The following is a 27,721-nucleotide window of genomic DNA, read 5'->3' as shown; positions in this document are numbered from 1 at the left end:
AAATGGTTAATTTTTAATTGTGATCTTCTAACTGAATCCAAACTAGAAAATAGGGCATCATAGAAGAATGGTTTTGACAGTGATTTGTTCAAAATAGACCAAAATGGTCTAAGTTTGCCCAATTTTAGTCATTCCCCACTCATTTCATTGATACTTTAGGTTTGACAGATTTTTGTGCAAGTATATTTGTATAGAATTAGTACCATATCCTTGGCCTCCACTAAATTAATTTTGAATTTACATTGCATGATGCATTGTCACTTGTATTCCCACAGATGTAATAGTTAATTTTAGGGACCCACAGAGTTGTATAGTGCATTTAAAATAAATTTATATTTTTATAGGTATTCAAGTCATGGTCTTCTACTTACTGTGAAGATGAAAGAGATGTACCAAATCCTCACTTATTTCATGCCATAAATATCACTAAGGCCAGAAAGATTTGATGCACTTTCAAAGGGATTGATTTTTTTTGTCTACTAATAGATCACTTTGCAATATCCAACTCTTCCTTTTTTCCTTGAAAAGTAATATTGCAGTTAATTTTTTTAATTCATTAAAACTCTCATGGGACCAATGATAAATGATTCTTAATGACTATATTTTTTAGGGATTATAATGAAATGTTCTGACCGATTTTAATTACTCTAATTTCTCTGGTTCATCATTTTTGCATTTAATCTAGGAGCTTTATTTCAGTGATAGATTTTCTGCTAGTGATCAGCAATTATTTTTTCTCATCCTAGAGTATTTATGGTCCAGTTAATCCTGAATTGCAACTTAAATTCACACTCCTTGAAATTATAATTATGTAAAATGTGGTCATTGGTTATAGCCTGATGGAAATAAGCAGTGTGAATTTGCACCTTACCTCCTAACTACCTGGTTTGCAGATGCCTAGAGTTCCACATTTACAGTTTCATTCCTTTTGGATTAAACTAAATGGGATTTGGACCTAGTTAAATACATTTGGAAGAAATAAGAGTATGCTTTATCAGTCATCTATAGTAAAGCTCATGTTATTTCTCTTGCTAGAAAATTTTCAGTGCTCCTTGTTGCTTAAGGAACTAAAATTCTTTAGCCTACCGTGAATGAAATGATCAGATCTTTTCTAGAAAATAGAGTTACATATCTTTGTCTATGGGCATAGCTATTTCTACATCTATAAACAAGGCAGTGTAGCATAGAGGGGGCCTTGATGCCAGATAAGACCTGGGACTAAGTCATGCACCTGACGCACACTGACTGTGTGGCCCTGAGAGAGTACCTTAGTTTCTCACTGCTCTAGACAAATCTCTAAGATTATTATTGCCAAAAAGAGGCTATAGCTTGTATAACCAATGTAGCCATTTTGGTAGAAGGGATTTCCTTACCTTCAAAAGTTCATTCTCATTCTCTCTCAAGCCTCTTTAATCTCAAATGAATTGTGTGTGTGAACACACATATAGATATACATATGTATATGCTATTATTATATAGTATATAACATACGTTGCACATATAGCCATACATGCATGTGTACACGAACATGTACATACAAGTGCAGATATATACATTCACATACCTGCATGATAGAGGGGAACTTGAATACATAGAGAGTGGAGCTATGAATTCATTGGTACCTACACATATGAACTATGTGCATGTATGTATGTAGAGAGACTGTTCACATTTATATGCATGTGTGGACATGTACATAGTCAAACAAATGTGCATATATTATGTGTGTATATGTATGTTTATGTATGTGTGTATATGTACACATATCCATACACACACAGACCTAAGGAAAGAGGCTGAGGAATAAATATCAGCAAAGAGGAAAAAGAAAATGAGGTCACAACCTCAGAAAATAGAACTTTGCCCATTTCATGTCTTCCTTCTTGCACCCTCCATCTCTGTACTTTTGTGATATATTAACTCTGCATACTTATTTAGTTAAGATACTTTTTAATCTTCTTCCTAAACAGGCTATTTCTATCATTTGGAAGGACAAAAGGATGCTCTTCTTTGTGGAAATAGCACCGATGCAGGGTAAGTGACATCAAATTTTTGTTCCACAAGCTACAAGTGGACATACAATGAAAATCAGTCTGGGGACCAGAACCAATGACCAGGTCCCCGTTATGTCATTCATCTAAGGTTCTACTGAATAAAAGTCATAAAAAATAATAAAATCACATGCTTGAAAATTATACATCTAGGTGATGCTTGAAATAAGATATAAATTATCTCCCTTAATTTATTGTTATATTTTTTTTCTGCCCTTTACTTGGAGGGCTGAGAAAGTAGGGCAGAATCCTGTTGTCAGAGCATACTCTGAAAGGTAGTGATGTGGTTTCAGACTCTCCTTGAAAGAAATGGGAGGGTGTCTAGGATAATTATAATTATTCTTCCCACTTCCTGGCCCTGATTTAAGGATTGCTTCTGTGGGCCTGACTGCCATAAAGCTATGCTTACTCTAAACAAATGGAAAGCATGGCTTTGGGTTAATGGCATTTACGAATAGAGACCATGGTTTTATGCTTTTTCCATCTTCTTATATACATTGTACAGTGTAATACACATAGAATGCACATAATCAGTTTGTTGAATTGCCTTTCTATCGGGTGCCTCAGCACTTGAACCTATGGTAGTCCAGGACAGCTTAATAAAAATTTAATGCACTTCAGTACATTAAGTCTGGTATCAGGCCTATACTTGAATCCTTTCCCAGCTTATGCTGGAGACAGCTGGCCTAACCTTCAAGAAATTTTAAAGGCTTGACAAGAACCTTCATGAGGGAAATGGGTTACTTGAACATCTCTATGAGGCATAGATCACTCTCATCTCTAATTCACTCTGAGTCTTTTGCTGTTAGGGTTCTGCTTTGGGTAGAGGCATATTTATTTAATTTCTATGTAGCTGTTAGCAGATTTCCAGCTTCGGATAGAGATTTTGCATTTGTATCCTAATTCTGGGGTATTCATTACCTGTTCCCTGAACATATTCTGAAGACAGTCTAAAATTTAATACCTCTTTTTTTCACATGTAGCCAGTGTCCAGAAGGATATATGTGTGTGAAAGCCTGTTCCAATCCAGACTATGGCTACACAAGCTTTGACACTTTCAGCTGGGCCTTCTTGGCCTTATTTCGATTAATGACTCAAGACTTCTGGGAAAATCTTTACCAACAGGTAAGAGCCTGGTAAAGCAAACATTGTATTTTGTGAATGACATAAAAGGGAGAGGGAACTGGTTCCCCTGATTGAATTCTTAAGGAAGGTACTTTATGAAATTTTAAGGCAGAATTTACACTCTTAATAATATCTCATTACAATTAGGCTGGTTTTATTTTCAATACTGATGAGCTGAATAAAGAGCTTTTTTCTAAGCCCTAATTCTTAGAAAAAGGGATCTGCTTCTTACCTCTTTTGAGAATTTTGTGATTTTCAAGTCCTTCAAAATCTTAATTTTCTCTTACCTTAGCATAACATAGTTGGAAACTTATTAGGAATGGAATTTGAGAAATGGAATAACTACTGTGTCACTTAGGCAGCTCGGTAGTACAGGGGATAGAGTACAGCAGGAGGACCCCAGTTCAAATCCTGCCTCAGGCACTTATTATCTATTGGATCACAGTCTCAGTTTCTTCATCTATAAAATGGGTGTAATCATAGCACCCACCTCCAAGATAATGTTGTAAAGTGTTTGTAAACCTTAAAGTGCTATTTAAATGCTAGCTCTCGTCATTATTAGTAAATAGAGTTCCCCCCCCCCCACCCCAGAGCACTTTTAAAATGAAGGCTGATGTTGTGTAAAATGGTAAGGAAAATAAAAATCATCCACTCCTATTCCTTATCCAAAACAGTTGCATCAGAACCAAGATCAGTAATAACTGATGGGAAGCTTTAGTTAGCTTCACGCTAGTTATAGTTCTGAGTTTCACCATCAGTGGTAATTCCAGTTTTAACTTATAACAAAGTGAAGGAACAGAAGATAACATGACAAGCCGTTGAAAAAATCTACTGTAATGCACAGCGAAAGGAAGTTAAATTTATTTTTATTGTTATTATATTGGTTTTAAGGAATTTCCTTATTTTTATAATTAATTTATTTATTTTTAGTTTTCAACATTCACTTCCATAAGATTCTGAGTTTTAAATTTCCTCCTCCACCCTCCCCTAGACAGCGTGCCATCTGATATAGGCTGCACTTATACATTTATAATAAGCATATTTTCACATTAATCGTGATGTAAAGAAGAATTAGAACTAATGGGAGGAATAGCGAGAATGAAAAAACAAAACAAAACCACAAAAGACAAGGAGAGCAAATAGTATGCTTCCATTGCATTCAAACTCCAGATTTCTTTCTCTGGATGTAGATAGCATTTTCCATCATGAGTCTTTTGGAATTCTCAGAACCTTGCATTGCTGAGAAGAGCTAAGTCTATCAGTCAGTCATCACACACTGTGGCTGTTACTGTGTACCATGTTCTCCTGGTTCTGCTGTCTTCACTCAGCATCAGTTCATATAAGTCTTTAATCATCTCCTTCTTAATACAATCCAAGTAAGTTACTAAATATTGAGTGAATGACACCCTCCCCTTATATGAAAAGTCTAGATCTCTAATATTTGGACATTCAGTTCTGTAAGCACCAAGACACCAGAGGTTAGATTCTGTCCAGGATTCTCAGATTCACTCAGGATAGATTCAGACCCTCCTAATAATGGCCCCAATTGAATTTGTCAGTAGAGTGAGGAAACTAGGAAGTCTTATTCACTGTATACCATTATGTACATTATTGTCACATGGATAATTAGTAAATTGGTACTTCTCATTTTAGTTTAGTGACCAGAAAGAGTTCTTATAACTTCCCACATTTATGTAACTGAATTTCTAGGAAATAGTTTACTTGCTCGGACATCCTAGTTTATTATGTAATATTTTATGTATTTAAAAAAATGCCAGCTAATTCAGATTTGGAAATGTTTTAGTAAAAATGGTAAACAAAAACATTCTGACATTTTGGATTCACTGCATATCTGATACGTTAGCCAGAGACCTAAATAACATCAAAGTATTAATTAGTCACTACTATTATCTCCTTCATGTTTGTATATTTCTAATAAATTAAACTTTGTAGGGTACAGGAAAAATGTATAAATCAGAATAGTATAAATTTGTTTTTGGTGTTTTTGCTGCACCTATGACATCATCTGTGTAGGGAGTTCCTAGTGAGGAATTTTCTATACCTATAAACATTGGTAACTTCTTTTTAAAGTCCAGTCTTAAACATTACTTGGGTTACTGAGAGATTAACTACTGAGGTAGGGTTAAGTGTCCGGGTTAGGGTCACACAGGTAGTGTATGTATTAGGTGCTATAAATGAACTCAGGTTTTCCCAACTCCAAAGCCCAACCTCTATCCATTATGCCATGCTGTGTTTTTTGTAATGCTTAATATATTTCTGTAGTAATTTAATGTTATCTATAAAGTAATTATTAGGAATTGAATGTTAATTCAATGTTAGTGTAAAAATGTTTTTTTTCCCTGACAAATAGGCTACTAAAGTTAACTCTATAGTACTAATTATTAGGTGCACAGAGGTTTAAAAACCAAGTTACAGAATAGAAGGATGTTTCTGAATGTGTATGTGTATTGGGGAGTGGGGAGAAAACAAAGAGAAAATCATCAGCAAATAAAATTAAGAAGATTTTTCCATAGCAGAGATGGGACAAAACAAACACCTCATCACTGGGTTTAATGTTGTTTATTTATCCCCCTCCCCTATTTGTGTGCCCTGTTTTTTAAAAACCATTTAGTTTTTTAAATAGTATGAATCACCAATAGCCACATACCACCTTTTAGATACTTCCATGGCTTCTTTTCCCCAATTCTACCCAGTTACCTGCCTGTTAAGCTGTTTTTGTAAAATTTTTGTTCAGTCGTTTTTTAGTCATGTCTAACTTCTCATGACCCAATTTGGGATTTTCTTAGCAAAGATACCAGAGTGGTTTGGCCTCTCCTTCTCTAAACAGATGAGGAAACTGAGGCAAACTGGGTGAAGTGACGGTCACACAGCTAGTAAATGTCTGAGGCTGGATTTGATCTTGAAAACATAAGTCTTCCTGACTCCAGGCCCAGCACTCTATCCACTGAGTCATGTACCTGCCTGTAAAATGGTTACCAAGTACATTTTAATCTGTTTCCTTCTTCACTCACACTGTGGAGTTTGGGGAGCCTACTGTGACTTTGACTACCTTTCTCTAGCCTAGAGAACCTAGAGATCTAGAGTTATGCCTGAATACAGTATTTATATGAGAGGTAGGCACATGTTTGTGCTATACACATGTTTGTTTTAGTACTAGTAGTTTTTCATTGAGATAATTTATTCCTGGAAAAGCACCTAACATGAAATTATAACATATTGACATATTAAATTGCTTGTGTTATATGCATTGATTTTCTTCCTCTTATGGTTAAAAATGACTTTGCTAACAAAACTTTGCTGCGTTAGGTTGTCTGCTTAGTAGAGCATAATCTCCTTGAGGACAGATCCTGCCTCATTTTTGTGTTTGCCTCCCTAAGGCCTTATACATGGTGGGTGTGTAATGCATGAATTGTAAATGAATTATAAATTGAACCTAAATAGTACAACTATGTTTTGTTTTTTTTTCCACTCCTCCAGACCTTACGTGCTGCTGGGAAGACTTACATGATATTTTTTGTCGTGGTGATTTTTTTGGGCTCATTTTATCTGATAAACTTGATCTTGGCTGTAGTCGCCATGGCCTATGAAGAACAGAACCAAGCCACCATCGAAGAAGCTCGGCAAAAAGAGCTGGAATTTCAGCAAATGTTGGAGCGGCTAAAAAAAGAACAAGAGGAGGCAGAGGTAGCATAAATCTAACTTTAAAAGCTTCATAGAAATAGAATTCTTTAAGTTACTTCCAGAACTCCTATTCCCTGACTCCCAAAGAAGGTTTTTCTAATGGCTTCCTTCTCCTAAATTGAATTGTAACTCACTGTGATTGAAGCACAATTTGAAGAAAACAGGATGTTTTAGAGAAAGAATTGCCTATTCCCAGTTTCCAGCTACCCTGATTAGTCTACTTTGCTTCATTCCATTCTCTATTGAGCTGTCGAAGTGCTCATCCTAGATCCAGGTCTGACTGTGTTCTTCCCCACCCCTACCCTGTTCACTAAAATGCACTGGCTCCCTGTTATCTTTGGGGTCAAATGTAAAAACTTCTGCTTGACATTCAAAGCCCTTCATGACCTGCCCCTCCCCCCAGTCTTTTTACTTATTATAAGCCTCCCCTCCATTGACACCAGCCCCTACTAATCCACTGCCAGTGAGATTGGCTTCCTTGTGATGCCTCTAACATGAAACTTTATCTCCTGACTCCAGGTATGTTCACTTACTCTTTCCCCCTTCACCTCTACCTTCCCTGGCTTCCTTCAAGTCTCAGCTAAAAGGAAGCCTTTCTCAGTCCCCCTTAATTCTAGGGCCTTTTCTCTGTTATTTCTAATTTGTCTTGTATATAGCTTGTTTATACATATTTGTTTGCACATTGGTTGTAAGGTTCTCAATGGCAGGCACTGTCTTTCCTTTCTTTATATGACAAGTTCATATCACAGAACCTAGCATGCAGTGGGTACTTCTGCTTATTATTTTTATTATTTGTTAATTGTATTATCATATTTTATGCTAAAATTAATTAATATTATTTGTAATAGACTACTTAATAAATGTTTATTGGTTAATTGATTGATTGACTAAACTAATTGTCAGGGTACTTCCTGCCTTCTAGGCGTTGGAACTTAAACTTCCCAAACATGGTAGATGTAGTGGGAATTTTTCTGCAGCCTTATAGTATTGCTAATTAAAAGTTCTAAGACTTCCTTAATCTCACCTTGATCTGCAGTCATGAATTTCTATTATCAGTTAATTCCAGACTTTATATTCTATATTATTTTATTTTTCTTGAAGCCTAGACCTCATTATGTGTACTAGAAAATATTATTTGAATTGAATATTAATTGAATTGAATTGATGTACTTAATGAATATATCGTTATTAACTAGAAAAAAGTTTTATCTATCCTACAAATGTGATTCAAGACAATTATACAAGTAATAAACTATTAAGCACTCAGTTGCATCATACTAGTTCAGAAAACAGGCTGCAGCGTATCATTTATACAACACAAGTGTGATTGTAGTCCACGTTATAAACAAATTCCCACTAAAATCCTGTTCTAGCGCCTCAGTTTGGCACCAAAAGAACACTGGATTCCAGCTGATGAGAGCCCAACCTCTAGTAAGTCCCACATCTCTTGAATGATGCTGAGGTACGAGTCTAGCTAAAACCGGAAGCAAGGATAATTATCTCTTTGGCTGTGGGGTGATGAGTCTTTGGTCCACTTGAAACTCTCAGAGACATCCACTAAATCGTGGGAAGATTTTTTTTTTTATTTCACGACAATGAAATAAAAAAATCCATGAAGAGTTGAAGACCTGAGGAAAGAAACATGATACAGCGGAAAGATCAATGGCTGTAGAGTGAGAGGATCTGGGTTCAAATCCTGTCTCTGGCACTTATGACCTACATGACTTTGGGCAAGTTATTTAGCCTCCCTGGCCTCAGTCGCCTCTTCCATAAAGTGAAGTGATAAGAGTGGACGGCCCCTGTCGTCCTATCTACCTCTGTATCTATGATTCTGTGAGAGAGAATAACACCCTTATGGTATGGAGCTGGCACACGTATAGCATAGAGATCGCTAAACATGAAATAAGACCTGAGTTCTGATTCTGCCTCTGATATTCATGAGCTGTGCGACATTGGGAAAATCGCTTCATCCCTCTAAAGCCTCAGTTTCCTTTTTGTAAAATGGGAAGATAAGACCTGTAGTATCTACCTCATAAGTGTGTTAGCGAAGGGGGGTGAGGATCAGATGAGGTGTTATGTAATTTATAGATGTTAAAGCACCATACAAACGTCAGGCAGGTAAATGGCATAGTGGACAGAGCACTGGACCAGGAGTCAGGAAGACCTGAGTTCAGATTCCACCCCAGAAACATATTAGCCGTGTGACCCTGGGTAAGTCGCTTAATTGCTGTCTGTCTCAGTTTCCTCATCTGTAAAAATGGACATAACAGTAGCACTTGTGTCTCAGGGTGGTTGTCAGGATAAAAGAACATTTGTAAAGTGCTTCATAACCCTTAAAGTGCTATATAAAAGCTAGCTATTATTATTATTACTGACTTTTTGAAAATTTCTTGGTTTGGCTTCTAACTCTATTTAATCCCCTCTTGACCGCACAGGCAATAGTAGCAGCGGCAGATGAGTATACAAGTCTTGGTGGAGGCAAAGTTATGGAACTTTCAGAAAGTTCTTCTGAAACATCCAAACTGAGTTCAAAGAGTGCTAAAGAAAGGCGCAACCGAAGGAAGAAAAAGAATCAGAAGAAACAGGCCAACGGGGAGGAAAAGAGAGACAACGAAAAAGTATCCAAATCTGAATCAGATGAGAGCATCAGGAAGAAAAGTTTCCATCTTGGTGTTGACGGACATAGACGATCTCGAGAAAAGAGGATGTCTTCTCCCAATCAGGTACCACCTACTTAAACATTCATTCACTGATCGACAGATATTTTATTACATGCCTACAGTGGGCGTTAGAAATACGAAGATCAGAAATGACAGTCTGCACTTTCAACCACCTTACATTCTACCATTGTTGGTGCACCATGTAGGCAGATAAATATCCGGGAATAAATAGAAAATTTAAGCAAAGTATTCTGGAAAAAAATGGAGAAGGAACAGAATACTTGCACCTGGTATCATAAGAAAAGGGTTCATTGAGGTGATCAGTTCTGAGCTGAGATGAGCCTTGAAGAATCTAAACAGGTAGAGACAAGAGTGCGGTGGATGTTAGACACAGGGCATGACTTGCACCAACTGTCAGGCTGTCAAGTCCAGGTCAGGGACCAGCTACTTATCTGGCTTGACTGGAATATAAAATATGTGAAGAGGAATAATGAGAATTAGGCTGTAAAGGCAAGTTGGTATCAGACTGCAGAGAGCCTTACATGCCAGATTAATGAGTTTACTTGTTATCCTGTATGTGATAGGGCGTCACTGATAGATTTTTGAGGAGGGGAATGACATAGATCTGTTCATTAGGAAAGTGATTTGGGGAAATGTACAAAGGACATAATGAGGAAGGAATAGACTGGAAGCAAAAATACAAGGTAGAAAACTACTGCTGCAGTTCAGGTCAGAGATGATATGAACCTGAACTAAGATGATGGCAGTGTGATTCTCTAAAAAGAAGAAGATGCATATGAAAAAAATTGTGGAAGAAGAATTGAAATAATTAGGCAGCTGATTGGCTGTGGAAGGTTAGAGATAGGGAAAAGTCAAAGATAACTGAGGTTTCCAACCTGAATGACTAGAAAAATAGTGGTACCCCTCTCTCTTTTTCTCTCCTTTCTCTCTCTCTCTCTCTCTCGCTCTCTCTCTCTCTCCCTCTCCCCCTCTCCTTTCCCCCTACCTCCCCCCATCTCTCACTCCCTCCCTTCTTCCCTCCCTTTCTCCATCTCTCTCCCTCCTTTCCTACTTCCCTCCCTCGCCCTCCTTTTCTTTCTCTCTCTCTCTCTCTCTCTCTCTCTCTCTCTCTCTCTCACACACACACACACACACACACACACACACACCCACAAGGAGCACACAATCCAGATGAGTAGGAGAAAAATACATTAACTTGAGGGAAGTCTGGTAGAAAGAATAAGTTTAACAAGGCAATACATAATTACAAAATGAGTGGTATGGACACTTCGTTTCTACTACAGAAGATGGAAGGACTGCTTTGAACTGAGCTGATCAGGAAAAACTTCATGGAGCTGAGTTTACAAGAATTGTTTTTGAAACTCAGAGACCATGTAATATTGAGAGGAACCTGAGATCTGAAGGCAGAGAACTTGAGTTTAAATCGGGAATCTGCCACTTAACTGCATGTGGCATGAGTAAGTAATTTAGGTTGGTGTGTCATCTGCAAAAGGTAGAGACTGGACCAAATGATCTCTGAACTCTCTTCAAACTATAAATTTATGATACTGTGAACTCTAATCATTCATTTACAAGAGTTATTTCCTAAAAGATTTCTGATTTTGGATCTTTCTTTTTTTCCTAATTCAGTGAACAAGGATGCGTTCTTTGGATGAACAATTTTAGTGATAAAAAATTATGTGTGTGTATATACATATATACACATATTATGTGGGTGTATAATTTTAAGAACTTCAGAAATATTTGCTGATATTTGCTTGTCTTTCAGTCCCCCCTTAGCATCCGTGGCTCCTTGCTTTCTGCGAGACGAAGCAGTAGAACAAGTCTTTTTAGCTTCAGGGGTCGAGGAAGGGATATCGGATCAGAGACTGATTTTGCCGATGATGAGCACAGTATTTTTGGAGACAATGAAAGCAGAAGAGGCTCTCTGTTCGTGCCAAACAGGCATAGAGAACGGCGGAGTAGTAACATCAGCCAAGCCAGTAGGTCTCCTCGGATGCTTCCGGTGAATGGCAAGATGCACAGTGCCGTGGATTGCAATGGTGTGGTGTCCCTGGTTGATGGTCCTACAGCCCTCATGCTGCCTAATGGACAGCTTTTGCCAGAGGTGATAATAGATAAGGCAACTTCTGATGACAGTGTAAGAAAGTTTTGAATATTCCAGGCATGACAGGCCAATTACTGTTGCATCAACTGATTACTCTGCTGATTGGGCCTTCTTGAGAATCACTGCTCTGCACAATCCCAGGATCTTGCAATGCCTTTATTTTAAAAAAGCCATTAGCCCTCAGTCTTTCACTAAGCCCCATAGTTCTTGAAGTATACAATTCAGCATACTTGTAAAATAGAATGATATAAATACCAGATAAAACTAAATACATATCAAATGTCTAAATAGCAATTTAATGATGAGGGAGGGAGGGTAGAGAGTTGGACTTGTGGTTTCATCAGTACAGGGACCTTCCAGTGTGAAAACTCCTTTAATGATACAGATCAACAGTTTGTTAGGTATAATCTTAGAGTTGCATGGGAGCACTGAAAAGTTAAGTGATTTGTCCACAATCACACAGCTAGCATCTGTCAGAGGTAGAACTTGAACCTATGTCTTCTTGACTTCTATGTTAACTATTACACCATTTTACCTCTTTTGATACTTAAAATTTATAATTGTGCTGCTTCATGATAATATAAAAGTGCATTCTTAGCACATGGAGAAAGTTCACTGAATTTAGTTAGAAGATCTAGGTTTAAATCATGGCTCTGACACTAACTGTTTGACTATGAGCAAATCATTTAACTTGTCAAAATCTCTTTCTATGGCTGTCAAGTGGGGACAATCATGTTCTATGACCTCACAATTTTTTTTTATAAGGAAAGCACTATACAAACCTTATAGTGGTATCAAAATGTGAGCTACTATTACTGTTGAAGAACATCAAATGCTATTGCCATTGGAAAATAGCCACTCAAATAACTTTCAACTTTGAAAAAGGAATTTAAATCATTTCCCAGCTTCCCAATGTCTTTATTTCATGTCTGGTTTCCACCACTTATAACTAAGAATATGATTGCATTAGAATCTCCCTCTAGGAAGAAATTTCCTTCCCTAGAAACATTCTAGTGCATGATATAATGCATTATTCCCCCTAAAAATAAAATATAAGCATTTTCCTCTAGGGTTTTCTTATTGAGAAAACTCAAGAGTGAAATAATTAACTATAGTGCTCTATAGTTCTGAGAGCTATATAGTACGTCATTAAATATCAGTAGTAACTTTGTTCAAGAAAGCAAAACTTTGTTTGCTTCTTACTTGCATTTATGCTGCATGTTAGTAGATGGTGTTATATTCCCAGCAAGACTAAACCCAAGGAAGCCCAAATATATCCAATGATTTTATTTGTCACTATGTGGGTTACTAGATTGCAATATGCATGTGTTTAAGTGGCTTATTATATATTTTTATCAATTTAAGAGAAAATGTTAGTATGCCATGATCAAAATAATATACTTTCCTTGTGGTTGCTTTTAAACTTTAACACTATTAATAAAATGAATCAACTAAGCATTGATTCATTTGACCTTAAAAATAACACCATGGGTTTATGAGTATATTTTAGGTGGAGTATGCCCTGCATGCTTGCATGGTATGGCTCATGGTAGCTCTATCCCATTATTTTTAAGTATCCAATGTCAGACTTTTTCAGTTTGTTGTATTTTTTTATTTTTGGCTTATTAGTATGGGAACAACTTCTAAAACATAAAATTAGTCTTACTTATAATTGTATAAGCTTATGTTTTTGTTATAAATGAATTACAAATTATTTTCCTTGTAAATCTTTATTTTATGAAAAAAAATAAGTCCTATAATGTTATTGTAAAAGGAAAAATCAAGAGGAAGATATTCTGTGGCTCATATAAAGAATACAATGAGTAAGAAAAGTCTGGCATGGTAGACCGCTTAGCTCTGAAAGTGCATGAGAAAAGAACATAACCTTTATGCTTGAATCATGATCTGGATAGAAGAAAATCTGTATTAACACAAGGAGATTATTTGAAACCTTTATTACCACTAAATTCTACAATTTTAGAAAGTTTAGCTGAAGGATTATGTAAATATAGAGGTCTCTGATAAAGTTCCTCACTATAACCCTGTAGTTAAATTTGTAGAACCACAATCTGAAATTCCCCTGACTGTTCAGTCGCTTGGATACGTAAGTAAGCCTGAATGGGCTTACTTGACTCTTTACATGTGTGACACATATAATTGAAGTGCATTGTATATCTTTAGATGACTGCTTTCTTGCCTGCAAGGATGGATTCTAAGATTCAGGCTTAACTATATTACTGCTCAAACAGCCCTTCCAAGAGATAGATCAAAAAGTTACAATAGCCTTTGTGAGAGAACTCCATTGATTCTGTTAATTCAATGAGAGAAAATACTTAAAAATCACCAGGGACTGCCTAAGACTTCACTGTCCCTGTCCCCCATCTCTCTGTAAAACAAACCAACAAACAAAAATAAACGTGCACCTTTTAGCTATTTTTCTTTTGAAAAAATCTGTAATCCTTCCAAACAAAATTATTTAAAACCACTGGAGATATAGGAAGATGGGGATAGTGAGGCAAATTAGATTAAACCAGATTAGCAGGACCTGTCATTTATTTTAGAGTTAGTAAGCAGTTAGAGATGAGGCGCTAATTCTTCAGATTTCTTTGCAGGGTGGGACAACTAAAATAGACCCAAATAAAAGACGATCAAGCTCTTACCACATTTCTTTGGATTTGTTGGATGACCCCACTGTCAGACAGAGAGCACTGAGCATAGCCAGCATAATAACAAACACAATGGAAGGTATGTGGTCATATTCACCTTCAAAGTTATCAGGCATTTTTCTCTGTTTTTAAATAAATCAAAACCAGCTCTAACAGCAGCATAAAGTATTAGGGAAGACTATAATAAGAGGAAGAATTCTATGAAAATGTGGTATTCAAACACTAGGAGGGAACACCAAAATAGAATCATCTTTTTTATCTATAAATTAAAATTATAAGATGGGAGTGTTCAAATCTGAACCAAGCAACTTCCCAGGATTCTTTCTAACGCTTTTATTCTGTGATTCATATGTGATTCTAACCCAATCCATGGGTTGGATATAAAAATAAAAGTTTTCTTGGCTAAAGACTGTAGCTTTCTATGTATTTGAGTATTTCCCACCGAAAGAATTCTTAATTCCCATGTCTATTATCGTGGATTGGTATTTTCCTGAGGTAGATGCACCTGTATTTTGTTTTCTGTTTTTGGTTTGTCTTATTTACATATTTATATCCGATTAGGGAAAAAATATGATACATGGGCCTTTATGGCATAACACTATACTTTAATTGGCACAGGACTATTTGGTCTGCAAATTCTAAATCAGAACTTGGTTTCAAATTTCTTTCAGAATATAGGAGCTGAATAATGAAAGTGCAAAATAATCAAACATCTGATTTTATTTATCACATTCTTTCCCTCCAGAGCTTGAAGAATCCAGACAGAAATGTCCACCTTGGTGGTATAAGTTTGCTAATACTTTTCTCATCTGGAATTGCTCACCACATTGGCTGAAGTTCAAAAAGTTTGTCCACTTAATTGTGATGGATCCATTTATTGACCTTGCCATTACTATTTGCATAGTTTTAAATACACTGTTCATGGCCATGGAACATCACCCAATGACTGAAGGATTTAAAAATGTGCTTTATGTGGGAAACCTGGTAAGTCTTTCCCAATGTGCATATGTCACTTAACTACAGTTTTCATTCTGATCATCACTCTTAGTTTTATTTCACATAGATCTACCGTATAAGTATTGCAAATACTTTGCTTAATGTATCCATCATTCATAGCCCTATGTGTTCTTCCGATGTTTTTTGCATCTATTAGTAATTGTTTAAATTTGTTGAGCATCAGTATTGGGCTGTATTCATAACCACCAACACTGAGACAGATTTGGAGTCTAGTCTTTTGATTGAGGATGTTTGGTCACTTACTAACAAAATTTTGAACTGACATCGTTACAAAGATTTATCTCTAAATATTGAAGGCAATGCCATCAAATTTTGGTCTTTTTTTTTTTAAATTAAAAATTGTATTCCTTAACACTGATTAATGAATTAATAGAATTGTACTGTCTAATGTGAAATGGTACTTCTGTAGTTTTCTGCTCCATTCAGACTAAATCTGGAATACTCTATTCAGTTCCAAATCACATCTTTGGCAGCACAAGCTTGAGGAACATTCTGAGGTGGTTGATGGATCACTCTGAGGATATAGTATGAGGCAGGAAAAAAGTAAGACAAAACAAGAATGCAAAGTCAAATTGTGGAAAGCCTAGAATATCAGGCTAAGTGGCCCAGGTTTTATTCAGTGGGCAATAGGATGGAAGTCACTGGAGTGTTTTGAACAGAGGAAGGATACTATTAGATCTGTCAATGAGGAAGTTTAATCTGGGAGCTTTGTGGAATATATATTGGAAGGCAGCAGGACTGGAAGAGGGAGCAGATAAAATAATCAAGGGAGAGAATATAGATATAAGAGAGGACTGGGCAAAACTATGGGGAGGACTTCTATTAAAGGGATGGAAGAAGGGAAGGATCAAGTGAAAAAAAAGATTCAAAAGGAACATTCAGGGAATGGGAGGAATAACCCAGAAGAGTATTTCAGAAGCAAAAAGAAGGCCCTTTTAAAAAGAGGAGGTGTTCAATATGGACAAAATACTACAAACACACCAAGAAGGGTGAAGACTAAAAGGATAGTTGAATTTGGCTCTTAAGAGATCATTGGTGACTTCTGAAAGAGTGGTTTCAGTTATGTTTTAAAGAGCAAAATCCATCTTGTGAGGTGTTGAGGATGAGGAAATGCATTGGATATGGCCAGAGACCCTTTGTGTTATTTAGTTTGTCTTGAGAGTAGGGGAGACCTGAATTTGGTTTTATACTATGCAGATGGAAGAAGTCATGAGAGAGGAAGAGTATGAAGATGCATAGGAGAGAGATGATGAGGGATAGAATAAAAAGATCATGAAGAAGAATAGAATGGAAGCCAAAGGCAGAAGAGATTTTCTTGGTAGTGAGAAGAACACATTCTCCTCTGATACAGGAAGGAAAAAGATGGGTGAAGACACAGAATTTTGAGATACACAAGGAGATTGGAGAAGGAATTTACATCAGGCTAATGTACACATAAATTTATAAGGGAAGGTCATCTGCTGTGATTATGTAATATGGAGTTGCGATTGAGACCTTGAGAGATGAGAAGATTTAGAACAATCCCTAGGGAATGTGATTGGGAGTCAAATATTGAAGAAAGTGACTACAAAGCAAGAGCGAAGATTCAACTGAATTTATACAGCATGTATTTATAAGAGACAATAACAGCACAGTTATGTTTTGTGGCCTGAGTGGAAATAAGAAGTCAGATTCTGGGGAATTTTCGTAGTTGAGGATTACCAAAGTGGAATTGGCAGAAGTTCAAAGGGGCAAGTAATTATCTGAATTGAATTGGGTCATGAATGGTTAGGGAAGGAAGCGAAGTAGGAATGTAGGGAGGAGGAAAGACACTGATGGGCCCAGTAATGTTGAAGAGTAGATTCAGTGGAATGAGTAGAAAGTCAAGAGGTTGTGGTCAAACAATAGAATTTCATAGTGAAGGATCTTGGAGATAGTGGTATCTCAACACATAGTGAAGCCTAAAGTATACCATGTTTATGTTTGACTAAAGGGGATGGAGATGAAGATTGTTCTTGGGAAAATCTAAAGTCAGAGTCTTAGAAGGATTTGTGGTAAAAGACAGATCAAGGGGAACAGACAGTCCATACAGGTGATATCATCATTGTACGCAACTCTCAGTGTGGAAGTCTCCTCCTCCAACAATGTTGAATGACAACATATTTCGAATATATGGTCTTAGAGACTGGCCCATGTCCACTGGCTAGGCAAGTGGATTGCTTATAGTCACACAGCTAATGTGTTTCAGAGGCAGGATTTGAATCTAGGTCTCCTTGACTGCAAAGCTAGCCCTCTATCTGCTGTGCCATGTTACTTCTCAATTAGAAGGCTGATAAGCATTAATATTAAAAATTGTTGAAGATTATTGTAGGGAATGAGTTCAAAAGGAAAAGAAGGCTGATAGAGATGCTCAAGTCAGTGAGGAAAGCTATTCTCTGAGAAGATCTTGGATGGTATGTGACAATAAGAATTGGTAGAAGGTAGTATGATTAGATTGTGTAATTTTTAAATGAGAAAACCATATTTCTATCTGATGGCAGCAGAGGGAGAAAAGTATATACCCAGCTCTCCTCCTGGTCTCATGGGTTGAAGGATTCGTAATAACATTCTCTAGGTTGTCTTCTGGGAGAAGCCACACTTCAGTTCATTCAGTAAGGTAAAAGTATTTCAGGAAAAGTTTGAGACTAAAGTCATATTTCTTTAGTATAGAGTAAGGGTTCCAATCAATACTTTGGAAGGTGATGTAGTGAGGGTTATTCTGGTAAATGTTTAATAACTTCCTCTGGGGGAAATATGTACACTTTTAAATTATATCTATATTATTAATTTTTTTCCATCAATTTCCTAAGTCTAAATGATCAACAAAGCAATAAACCATGTCCTGTAGTGTTTGCTGATTTCCAAGGTATAAATGCCCACATTGAAAATTTAGCAGTCTCATTTCAAGAAGGTTCACACTAGCTCTCTAGCTCTAGCTCTATCTGATAGGACTAGAGCACAATCCAGAAAGGGCGAGGTTCATATGGAAAGAGATATGGGAAGAGATTAGAGGGAATGAACCAACTTTTTAGTATTATAGTAACAGTGGATACTAGGGATTAAAAATTAATAGATTAGAGATTAATAATAAATGCAGAGGTAATGCTGAGTAGGTAAAAAGTAGCTAACAGAAAAGCTTAAAGCACTAGCCAGACCCAGAGTTCAAATTTGAGTGTTTGAGAGAAAAAATAAGTGAAACCTACAGAGCTTGGTTCTCAGGTTTCACAGATTCCTGGTGAGGCATGGAAAGAAAGAATTCCATTAGTATTCTCACTGACCTTGCACCCTCAGGTAGTAAGCATGGACATTCTGACCCTGGGGAAAGGCACTTTCCAGTCCAGCTGACTTCAGGTGCATCCTTTCTGAGTACCTAAACAACCCAATAACTCAACATTGGGGCTGATTAAAAAAAAAGAGCAGATTTGTCGTTGGCATAAATTTACCAAATGCGATTGAGTTCAATTTAACACGATACTGAGTTATTTGGAAGGGTCTTGAAGCCAAGTAACTTTCACATAAAATAATTATGCCATGTCTGCTCTTTCGTAATGATTTACATGCTATTTCTGCTTTTGTGACCAATTTTTAAAGATTACATTTGTATGCTAGAAAAATTATTCTTCCTACTAAGATTTAAATAAATGTTATAATTCAAGAAAAAAAATAAATTTACCAAATATCAATCATGAGGTTCCTGAGAAAAGTGTCTTTATAAATTTTTTTCTCAACCTCAGCTTAAGTGATTTGCCCATGGTCACCAAATTCATGAATCAGAGGCAAGACTTGGACCCTAAGCCTTTTTTTTTAAATCTAAATCTGGCATTCTATCCACCATTTCCACTTTTTATATTAAAATCATAATTAATGATGTCTTACAGTGGGCTTCTTTGTCAGAATTTGGTAGCCTTACTTTGATTTTTTCCTCTCTTCTACAAATTAATCTATTAATAAGCAATTTGTCACAGAATTGTTCTTTTTTTTTGTTCTCAGAGAAATTTATTCACAATTGTGAAGGGAGGGGCAGGCCTTGGTAAAAAGAAATAGGAAACCATGTTTCATCTACTTCTCCTGCAGGAAACTACAGATCTCAGGCAGGATCACTCTGTCCTAGAATATCTGTGGGTCTCTTTCTTTCTATCCCCCTGTTGTGGATAGTCCATTGGTGTGGCTGAGTAGTTGATGGGAATGAGTGGCTTTGCTGTAGAAGCTGCCAATTTTGTCATCATCACTTTGTTATCATCATTGCTTCTTTGATTCTGTGGGGTGGGCTTTTCCTACAGGGTCCACCAGTATGACTAACTTCCAACACGCGATACTGATGCCAGCAACCATCTGGAAAATGGTACCCGGGCTGGGGACATAGCCAAGCTTCAGGGGCGGCTGGGCTGTCCAGTACACATAGCCCCCCGCCCCCAGCAGCCCTGATTCCAATAAGAGGCGGCGGCTCAGGCAGCCCATTAATGGGTTCTTGCCCAGAACTGTGGCTGGGGCCAGGATGACTGCTGGTGATGAAGACATGCTGGCAGCCATTATTAGGTGGGAGGAGCAGAAAAAAATAACCCTAGAAGCCAAAATTGTTATTTGGAATACTAGAGATACTCACACTGGAAGATAAGATAGTGTCAAAGGTTTGTCACTTTCAGAGGGAGGCAGTGTAATACATTGGAAAAAAGCACTAAATCTGCAGTCAGAGGATCTAAATTCAAATCTTGCCTCTAGTGCTTATCACCTGTGTGATCTTAGGTAAGTCACTTTAAGTCCTTGGGCCTCCATTTCTACACCAGTTAAATGGGAGTGCCAAACTGGGTGGCCTCTGAGGTCCTTTCCAGCTCAAGAGCTATGATCCTTCTGTCATCTTCCAAAAAGACTTTGCCTAATTCACAGCAACACTGTGTATACTTTGTTAACATTAAATTGCCACAGAAGATTTGGCCATCTGTAGTGTAAAGATTCTTGTTTTTGTTTTTCCTCAAAGCATAATCTTAACATGATGCGGCCACTTTGCGTACACCAGTTGTGTGAAGTCTACTCAAGAGATAAATCCTGCTTTTTATTAACATAAGAATGTACGGATGCCGCTAGTTCTGGAATAACATACTGGTTTGCCTTTAGGTCTTCACTGGGATTTTCACTGCAGAAATGGTTTTAAAGCTCATTGCCCTGGATCCATACGAGTATTTCCAAGTAGGCTGGAACATTTTTGATAGTGTCATTGTCACCCTTAGCTTAGTGGAGCTTTTCCTGTCCAATGTGGAAGGATTGTCTGTTCTCCGTTCGTTCAGATTGGTAAGTACAGATTAGATCTACGCTTGAGAAAGAATAAAGTAAAGTAGCATTTGCCTGGCCTTTTATTTTACATAATAAAATGTTGCTTTTTAAGGTGAACTAAGAACATGACCTTACAAGATATGGGGAAAGTGAAGGAAATTCAGGAATAATGTATTTGAAAGTGAAAATGCAAAGTTAATCTTAAGGTTCTAGAGAAACCCAGAGCCTCCAATTTGATATTTGTGCCTGGGATAGAAATGAGCCATGTAACACTTTTTTTTAAGTTGGGGTAAGGATTAAGTTATATTGCCCAGCAGTTCATCAATCACTAAGCATTTATTAAGTGCAATCTATGTGCCAAGCACTGAATCCAGTAAGTGTTAGAAGTTGGGGGTGCCCCAAATGGACAAATACTTTTGTATTTCTAGGAGCAGCTAGGTGAGTAGAGCAGCAGTCCTGGAGTCAGGAGGACCTGAATTCAAATCCTGCCTCAGACACTTGACACACTTACTAGCTGTGTGACCTTGGGCAAGTCACTTAACCCCAATTGACCTGCCTTCTCCCCTCAAAAAAAAAAGAAAAAAATTAAAAACAATATTTCTAGCTTGACTTTATTATTATATGTATTAGGAGCAGTTGGGAAGCTAATACCTCCTAAAATAGCCATTACATACCATAAAAAACTATTATTTTATTACTTATACAGTTATTTATAAAAACAGCTGTTGATATTTGCCCCAAATTGAATATTATATCAGTACCTCAACATATTAAAGACATATGATTTCATCAGTGTAGAAACTCCCTTCAACACTGATCATGTCATATAATAAAACTTACATAGTCTTAGAGTTTTCTAAGACACAGAAAGGTTAAATGACTTATTTGCGCTGGATTGTAGAGTTAGTTTCACAGATAGCACCTGAACCTAAGCATCTCTGACCTCAAATTTGTCATTTTATCTTCTATGCTATATTGTGGCTATGTTATAAAAGATGTTTTGCAAGGGAATAGAGGTAAACAATGTTGATATTATTCCTTAAATAAAATTCCAAATTCCTAAATGCACTAGATTTCTATCTTGTAGAAAATAGTGTTATAATATGGATATTGAGAATCAGTGAGGAATTACATATATTAGGTAAATTTTCAATGAGTCATGCTGATGACAGAAGCTAACATTGATCTTGATTTTCTTATTTTTAATCTCTTATTTTTGATAACATGTAAAAACAATTTTAATATTAGTTTTTTTTTTTTAATTTTGAGTTCCAAATTCTTTCCCACCCTCATTCCCCTGCCCCGTATTGAGAAGCCAAGCAATTTGATATAGGTTATACATGTGCTGACTTTGATTTCTGAACTTGTACTGACTATAATACTGAGGACTTTAAAAAGAAAAATCTTTATCTTAATTAATGTGGATGGTGCTTTGTTTGCTTATTTTTTAGCTACGAGTTTTCAAGTTGGCAAAATCTTGGCCAACATTGAATATGCTGATAAAAATTATTGGTAACTCAGTAGGCGCTCTGGGAAACCTGACCCTGGTGTTGGCTATCATTGTCTTCATTTTTGCTGTGGTTGGCATGCAGCTCTTTGGCAAGAGCTACAAAGAATGTGTCTGCAAGATCTCCAGCGAATGTACACTTCCACGCTGGCACATGAATGACTTTTTTCACTCCTTCCTAATTGTATTCCGGGTGCTGTGTGGAGAATGGATAGAGACCATGTGGGACTGTATGGAGGTTGCAGGTCAATCTATGTGCCTCATTGTTTACATGATGGTCATGGTGATTGGAAACCTAGTGGTACGTAATCAGAAGACTTCAAACATTCATTCAGAAAACTCCCATAAAATTCCATGGTGTGCTGTTATTTTTTTATGATGCTGAGTTCTTAGTATTCAACAGTCTTTAAGCTAGGTTAACTATAGGTATGTTAATTGTTCTTGTTTGTAATAGTAATAAGGAATATTTGTACGACAGTAGAATTTACAAAGCATTTTTATTACAACTATTCTGTTATCTACATAATGTAAGTATTCTCCCCAAGTTGCTGATGAATGTGGCGTATAAAAAATTCAAGAGACATAGTTTCTGGGTAATTTTAATCGTTTTACTAAAAAGACTAGTATGTGTATTAATTAAAAAAGAGGTCAGTAGTACTTTCTAATGCCAAAAACCCCTCATGGTGGTGGGCTTAGAGTTTATATGCTCTTGGAAGAGCAGGGGTTCCTGGGGGTGGCAATCAATTCTGATTGGTTAACAATTAACGAGAGAATGGATATTATAATGGAAGATGGCCTATATTAAAGTGTGGGTCTTAGGATATATGACTTCACCCAAGTCTTGGTCAAAGAGACCTCACAATTTCCATATCACCTATCTGACAAAAGGGAGAATCTATATTTTCCAAGACCTGTCTGAGTAAACACAATGAGCAGGAATCCTCCCATTAGACTAAACTTAGAATTTATTTTACTGTTTGGTTAGATGCCTGGGTAAGACTTTGAGCAAGATTTACCACACTGGTTGGTTCTTGGATGAAGAAGTAGAAAAGGGGAAAAAACTTTGGCCCTGATTAAAAAGTTAGTTATTAATACAAGAGAGAAATAGTCATTTCACTCATGAAGAAGCTAGGACTCAGGTCAAGTGGTCAAGTGAATTTCTCAAAATCCATAACTACTACGTGTCAGGGCTGAGATTCAGTGCAACCTAGGTATGACTCCTTTGACCCAAAGTTCCATTAGTCTTTCCACTATAGCATCCTAAGACAACACTATCACTTTATCTAGTTAAAAATGGTGGCATCCTATGAATAATGCCTGTAGCATTTACTTCTCATTGGTGAAATTCTGTCATTGTTGTAAAAAATGAAAATGGCTGTTAAAGGCAAAGGATGTTATTTAGGCTTATCAGTTGTTGTTGTTCAGTTGTGTCCAATTCTCCATGACCCCATTTGGGATTTTCTTGGCAAAGATACTGGAATAGTTTGCCATTTCCTTCTCCACCTCATTTTACAGGTGAAGAAACTGAGGCAAAGAGAGTTAAATGGCATGCTCAGGGTCACACAGCTAATAAGTGTCTGAGGCCAGATTTGAACTCAGGAAGATGAGTCTTCCTGACTCCAGGACTAACACCCTACCTACTGTACCACCTACCTGCTCTCAGGCTTATCAGTACTTCTGTGCAAACCTGAATGGTTAGACTGCATCATCTTTCTTTTTGCAGGCATTTATGCTTGCATGTTGCTTCTTCAAGCCCTTCCTCTCCCTTCTCTTCTACTTCCTGTTGAGACATTTGAAGCTAATTCCCATGAAGACCTGGGACTAGATTCCCCTCTACCATGAATTCCTATCCTCCTAGTTTGATGGTGTCATGTGGAATCAACTCAATTGTCTCAGCTTGCCTTCAGCCCCCTCATCAGATAATCAGGTTGCCCAGCTGAGCCACATGGAATTTTAGTGTTGAAAGTACCTATTTTGATATTACCTATTCCCTGCCCCTTCCTGAAAAATTAAACATGGCAGAACCTCATTTGTTATAATAGTGGTACTGCAAGGAGACGACTTGAAGATAGACAGAGCTTTGATATATATGTGTCTACCTCCAGCTGATGTGTGAAGCACTTACTGGTGTTAGGGTTTTGTCATTAACAAATACCTTTCCAGCAATTATTGTTGTGCCCTAATGGGAATTAAGTTAATCATCCTTCTGAGAAATATTTGGTAAGTGATTTTGAGAACTAGGCTTGTGTGCCACTTATTTTTACATGCCTTGATCATATTGAAATGTTAATAACAAATGCATTTTCTGTTTGATTGTTTTCTAAACACTATCCCCTTCGGACAAAGTAAGGGAGAGAAAGCATTCCACATTTAGTTTTATCTACAGGTCAATTTTCTGTCCTGGATTATTATCTTTATGTAGATGTGGATTGACTTGCACAATTTTCTTTGTGCAAAGGTTGGCACAGAATCATATTAGCTCAGTCTTAGAGTTCCTGAAGCCATCTAGTCCAGCCCTCTACATCCAGACCGTTAAGATGTTAGTATCTCCATTTTGTATATCAAGAAACTGAGTTTCAGAGAGGTGAAATGATTTCACCAAGGTCATACAGGCAGTAGCTGTAATAGGACAAAACTGAATTCTTTCCATCAAGTACAGTTTTCCATCTTCCGTATCACTGATTTCCTTCGTTGATAAAACAAAATAAGGTGTTTTTTTAATACTCCATTCATTGGCAGTCTACTAATTTCAAATTTTAGACTATAACTATTAGAATTTGTTTTATAGTCTGTAACCATCTTTTCTTCCCATTACCTTTTCCTTTGGTGTCTCTCACATTGGTATTATCTAATATGATACAAGGACATCCAATAATCATTAGATGGTGATCGTGGTGATAATAGGAGAAAATAAGAAGCATTACTGACAAGATATATAACTTATTCAGAAACAAGTAAGGCTGCAGGTATTGAAACTTCAAAAGGAGCCTTTAGGAATCATGGAGTTGAGTGGTGTCAAAATGCACAGATGTGGAGCCAGCAACTCACTAGTGCAACCAGACCCAGATTAAAATGTGATTGGGAAATATTTAATGAAATAATTAAAATGAAGCAAGTCATAGATAACACTACATTTTAAAATTTAGTTGATATGTCACAAAACAAAAATGGTAGTCCATCTTTCTCATTACTCATTAACATTTCTCCTTGGAAAAAAACACCATACATTTTCAAATAAATAATCCATTCTCATTGCTAAAAGAGAGAAAAAAACCGCACAGAGCTTCCAGATACTTATGTATGTACCAGGAATCATTCTGTAAGATTTTCCCTGTTCTCACCTCCTTTTCAAAATCTTTAAAAAAGGTTGCTTTTGGCAACAGAGATTCCTGGCCTCCTGCTATATACAACACCCAGAGATACTCTTAGTAGTGACATATTAACAGTCTTTCTTTATGGGTGTGAATAATTCCATCTCCTTTTGGACACAGGGGATAGCCCATCAAGAGACTGACTTAAGACCTAGTCCCATCGACAGTGAGAACTGATGTTTGTCCAGTATGTAAACAAGGAAAAGTTTTTTGTGGCAGATCTGATTTTTTATCTACAGATAAAAAAGAGAACTGGCTTTAAATATATACACATTTATGTGTGTATATGTATATATGTGTATACACACATGCATTTACATGTATATGTATTATGTGTGCATACTGATGTCCCTTCAGAAAATAAAAGGTACCCTTGCACTTTTTCCTTCCCTATTTATAGGTGTTGAACCTTTTTCTGGCTTTGTTACTGAGCTCATTTAGTTCAGATAATCTTACAGCAATTGAAGAGGATACTGACACAAACAATCTTCAGCTCGCAGTGGTGAGGATCAAAAAGGGAATAAATTATGTGAAAAAGAACATGCGGGAATTCATTCAAAAAGCATTCATTAAGAAGCCAAAGATTTCAAATGAGATCAGAAGAGTGGATGATCAAAACATTAAAAAGGAAAATTACGCACCCAACCGTACCGTTGCTGAAATGAGCAAAGATCAATACTTCCACACCGATAGAGATGGGAGCAGCATGGAAAGATACATGATGGATGAGAGTGACTATCAATCTATCATTCACAATCCTAGCCTCACAGTCACAGTACCAATTGCCCTTGGAGAGTCTGATTTTGAAAATGTAAATACTGAAGAATTTAGCAGCGAGTCAGATGTTGAGGGCAGCAAGGAGGTAAGATTATTTTATGCATATTTTTGATGTTATGAGATAGTAAGACTGGATACTCATTCATAAAGTTTTTGTCTTTATATTTGTCTTCCGTCAGTAATTTCCTAACAAATCTGCTTCACTAATTAGTATGAGAAAATGAATTTCACATCTCATAAATTATATAACAAATCCAGTTGATTAGCACAGAAAATATCTTTAAATTTGTCCTTGTAGGAAAAAAATAATTATTTTACTTTCAAGTTCTATTTAAGAAGATTATTTCTGTTGCCTTAAGTCATGTGATAGGAGACTTTTCAAATCATCGGGTAGAATTGAATATGTACTCGGTAGGATTCACAGAAGGTAAGAGATGGCCTCATGAGTTTAAAGTTTAGTTAAGGATAAAAGACTGACATGTGAAAAAAATCTCAAAAATTACTTTTAATGAAATGTTGAATCGTGATGGACAAATGCTGTGAGAGTTCAGAGGACAAGGAGCTAAGCGAGGACCTCAGGAAAGGTTTCATGAAAGAGCTAAAACTTGAGATGGGCCTTGAAGGATGGGTGGGAACTGAATCAGTAGAAGAGAGATAAAAAGGAATTCTAGGAAGGGGAGAACCTATTAAAGTAAAACTATTTTTCACATAGTATGATGATTTAATTTCATTGGAAGTTATGATAGATTTATTTAAGTGAGAGAATAATTCATAGAATTTTTTAAAATTCAAACTAATAGTAATAGCCATTATTTATATGGCTTTATGGAAGGGGTGGAGAAACTGCGGCCTCAAGGATACATTGGCCTCACTTAAGGACCTAGAGGATCACATGTGGCCTTGAGACCACAAATTCCTCAACCCTGCTTTATGATTATTCAGCCTTTATATGTTACATACTAATTACATATAAATTAAGAAACTGAGACTCAGATTAAATGATATGAATTGTCACTTAGCTAGTACATGTCAGGGGAAGTATCTGGACTTAACATCTTTCCTGACTCCAATTATAGCATACTTTCCACTGCACCATGTTGCCTATTAGTCCTCATTTCTGAGAGATCTTTTGCTACCCTCTTATAACTCACCTATTCAAAAAGGATATAGAATTGAAATGGAAAGAAAGGAATCAAAAGCATCCTTGTTTGATTTTTTTCAGTTTGGTAACTCTATGTAGAAAAGACATCAGGATATTATCACATATTCAAGAATAACGAATGTCTTTTTTCCTGCAAGGATTAAAAATGCAGTTTTACAGAAATACTTATTTCCTCCCTGGAGCAGTTCTTAAAATGTGCCTTCTTGACACATGACTGATTCTGTGGCTGGATTGTACTAACTGCCTTGTGTTGCTGCTTGAGTGAAACA

General features: G+C 36.7%; 1 protein-coding gene across 3 annotated transcripts in view; it reads left to right on the top strand.

Annotated features, from left to right (window-relative positions):
- LOC118835676 (sodium channel protein type 9 subunit alpha) overlaps positions 1-27,721 on the top strand; it is a 101,897-nt gene that overhangs the window by 14,710 nt on the left and 59,466 nt on the right. For 2 of the 3 annotated variants that reach the window (XM_036742906.1, XM_036742907.1), the window contains exons 7-16: positions 1,971-2,034; positions 3,035-3,176; positions 6,675-6,881; positions 9,314-9,601; positions 11,328-11,666; positions 14,279-14,411; positions 15,078-15,316; positions 20,480-20,653; positions 22,087-22,443; positions 25,914-26,375. In XM_036742906.1, the coding sequence (XP_036598801.1) occupies positions 1,971-2,034; positions 3,035-3,176; positions 6,675-6,881; positions 9,314-9,601; positions 11,328-11,666; positions 14,279-14,411; positions 15,078-15,316; positions 20,480-20,653; positions 22,087-22,443; positions 25,914-26,375 (2,405 nt within the window). Of the gene's footprint in view, positions 1-1,970; positions 2,035-3,034; positions 3,177-6,674; positions 6,882-9,313; positions 9,602-11,327; positions 11,700-14,278; positions 14,412-15,077; positions 15,317-20,479; positions 20,654-22,086; positions 22,444-25,913; positions 26,376-27,721 lie in introns of all 3 variants that reach the window. The other variant, XM_036742905.1, reaches the window with a different exon arrangement.

The sequence above is a fragment of the Trichosurus vulpecula genome, chromosome 2 (assembly GCF_011100635.1).
Source record: "Trichosurus vulpecula isolate mTriVul1 chromosome 2, mTriVul1.pri, whole genome shotgun sequence".
NCBI lineage: Eukaryota > Metazoa > Chordata > Mammalia > Diprotodontia > Phalangeridae > Trichosurus > Trichosurus vulpecula.
The sequence above is the reverse complement of the archived record's forward strand: the minus strand, read 5'-3'. Positions and strand labels throughout refer to the sequence as shown.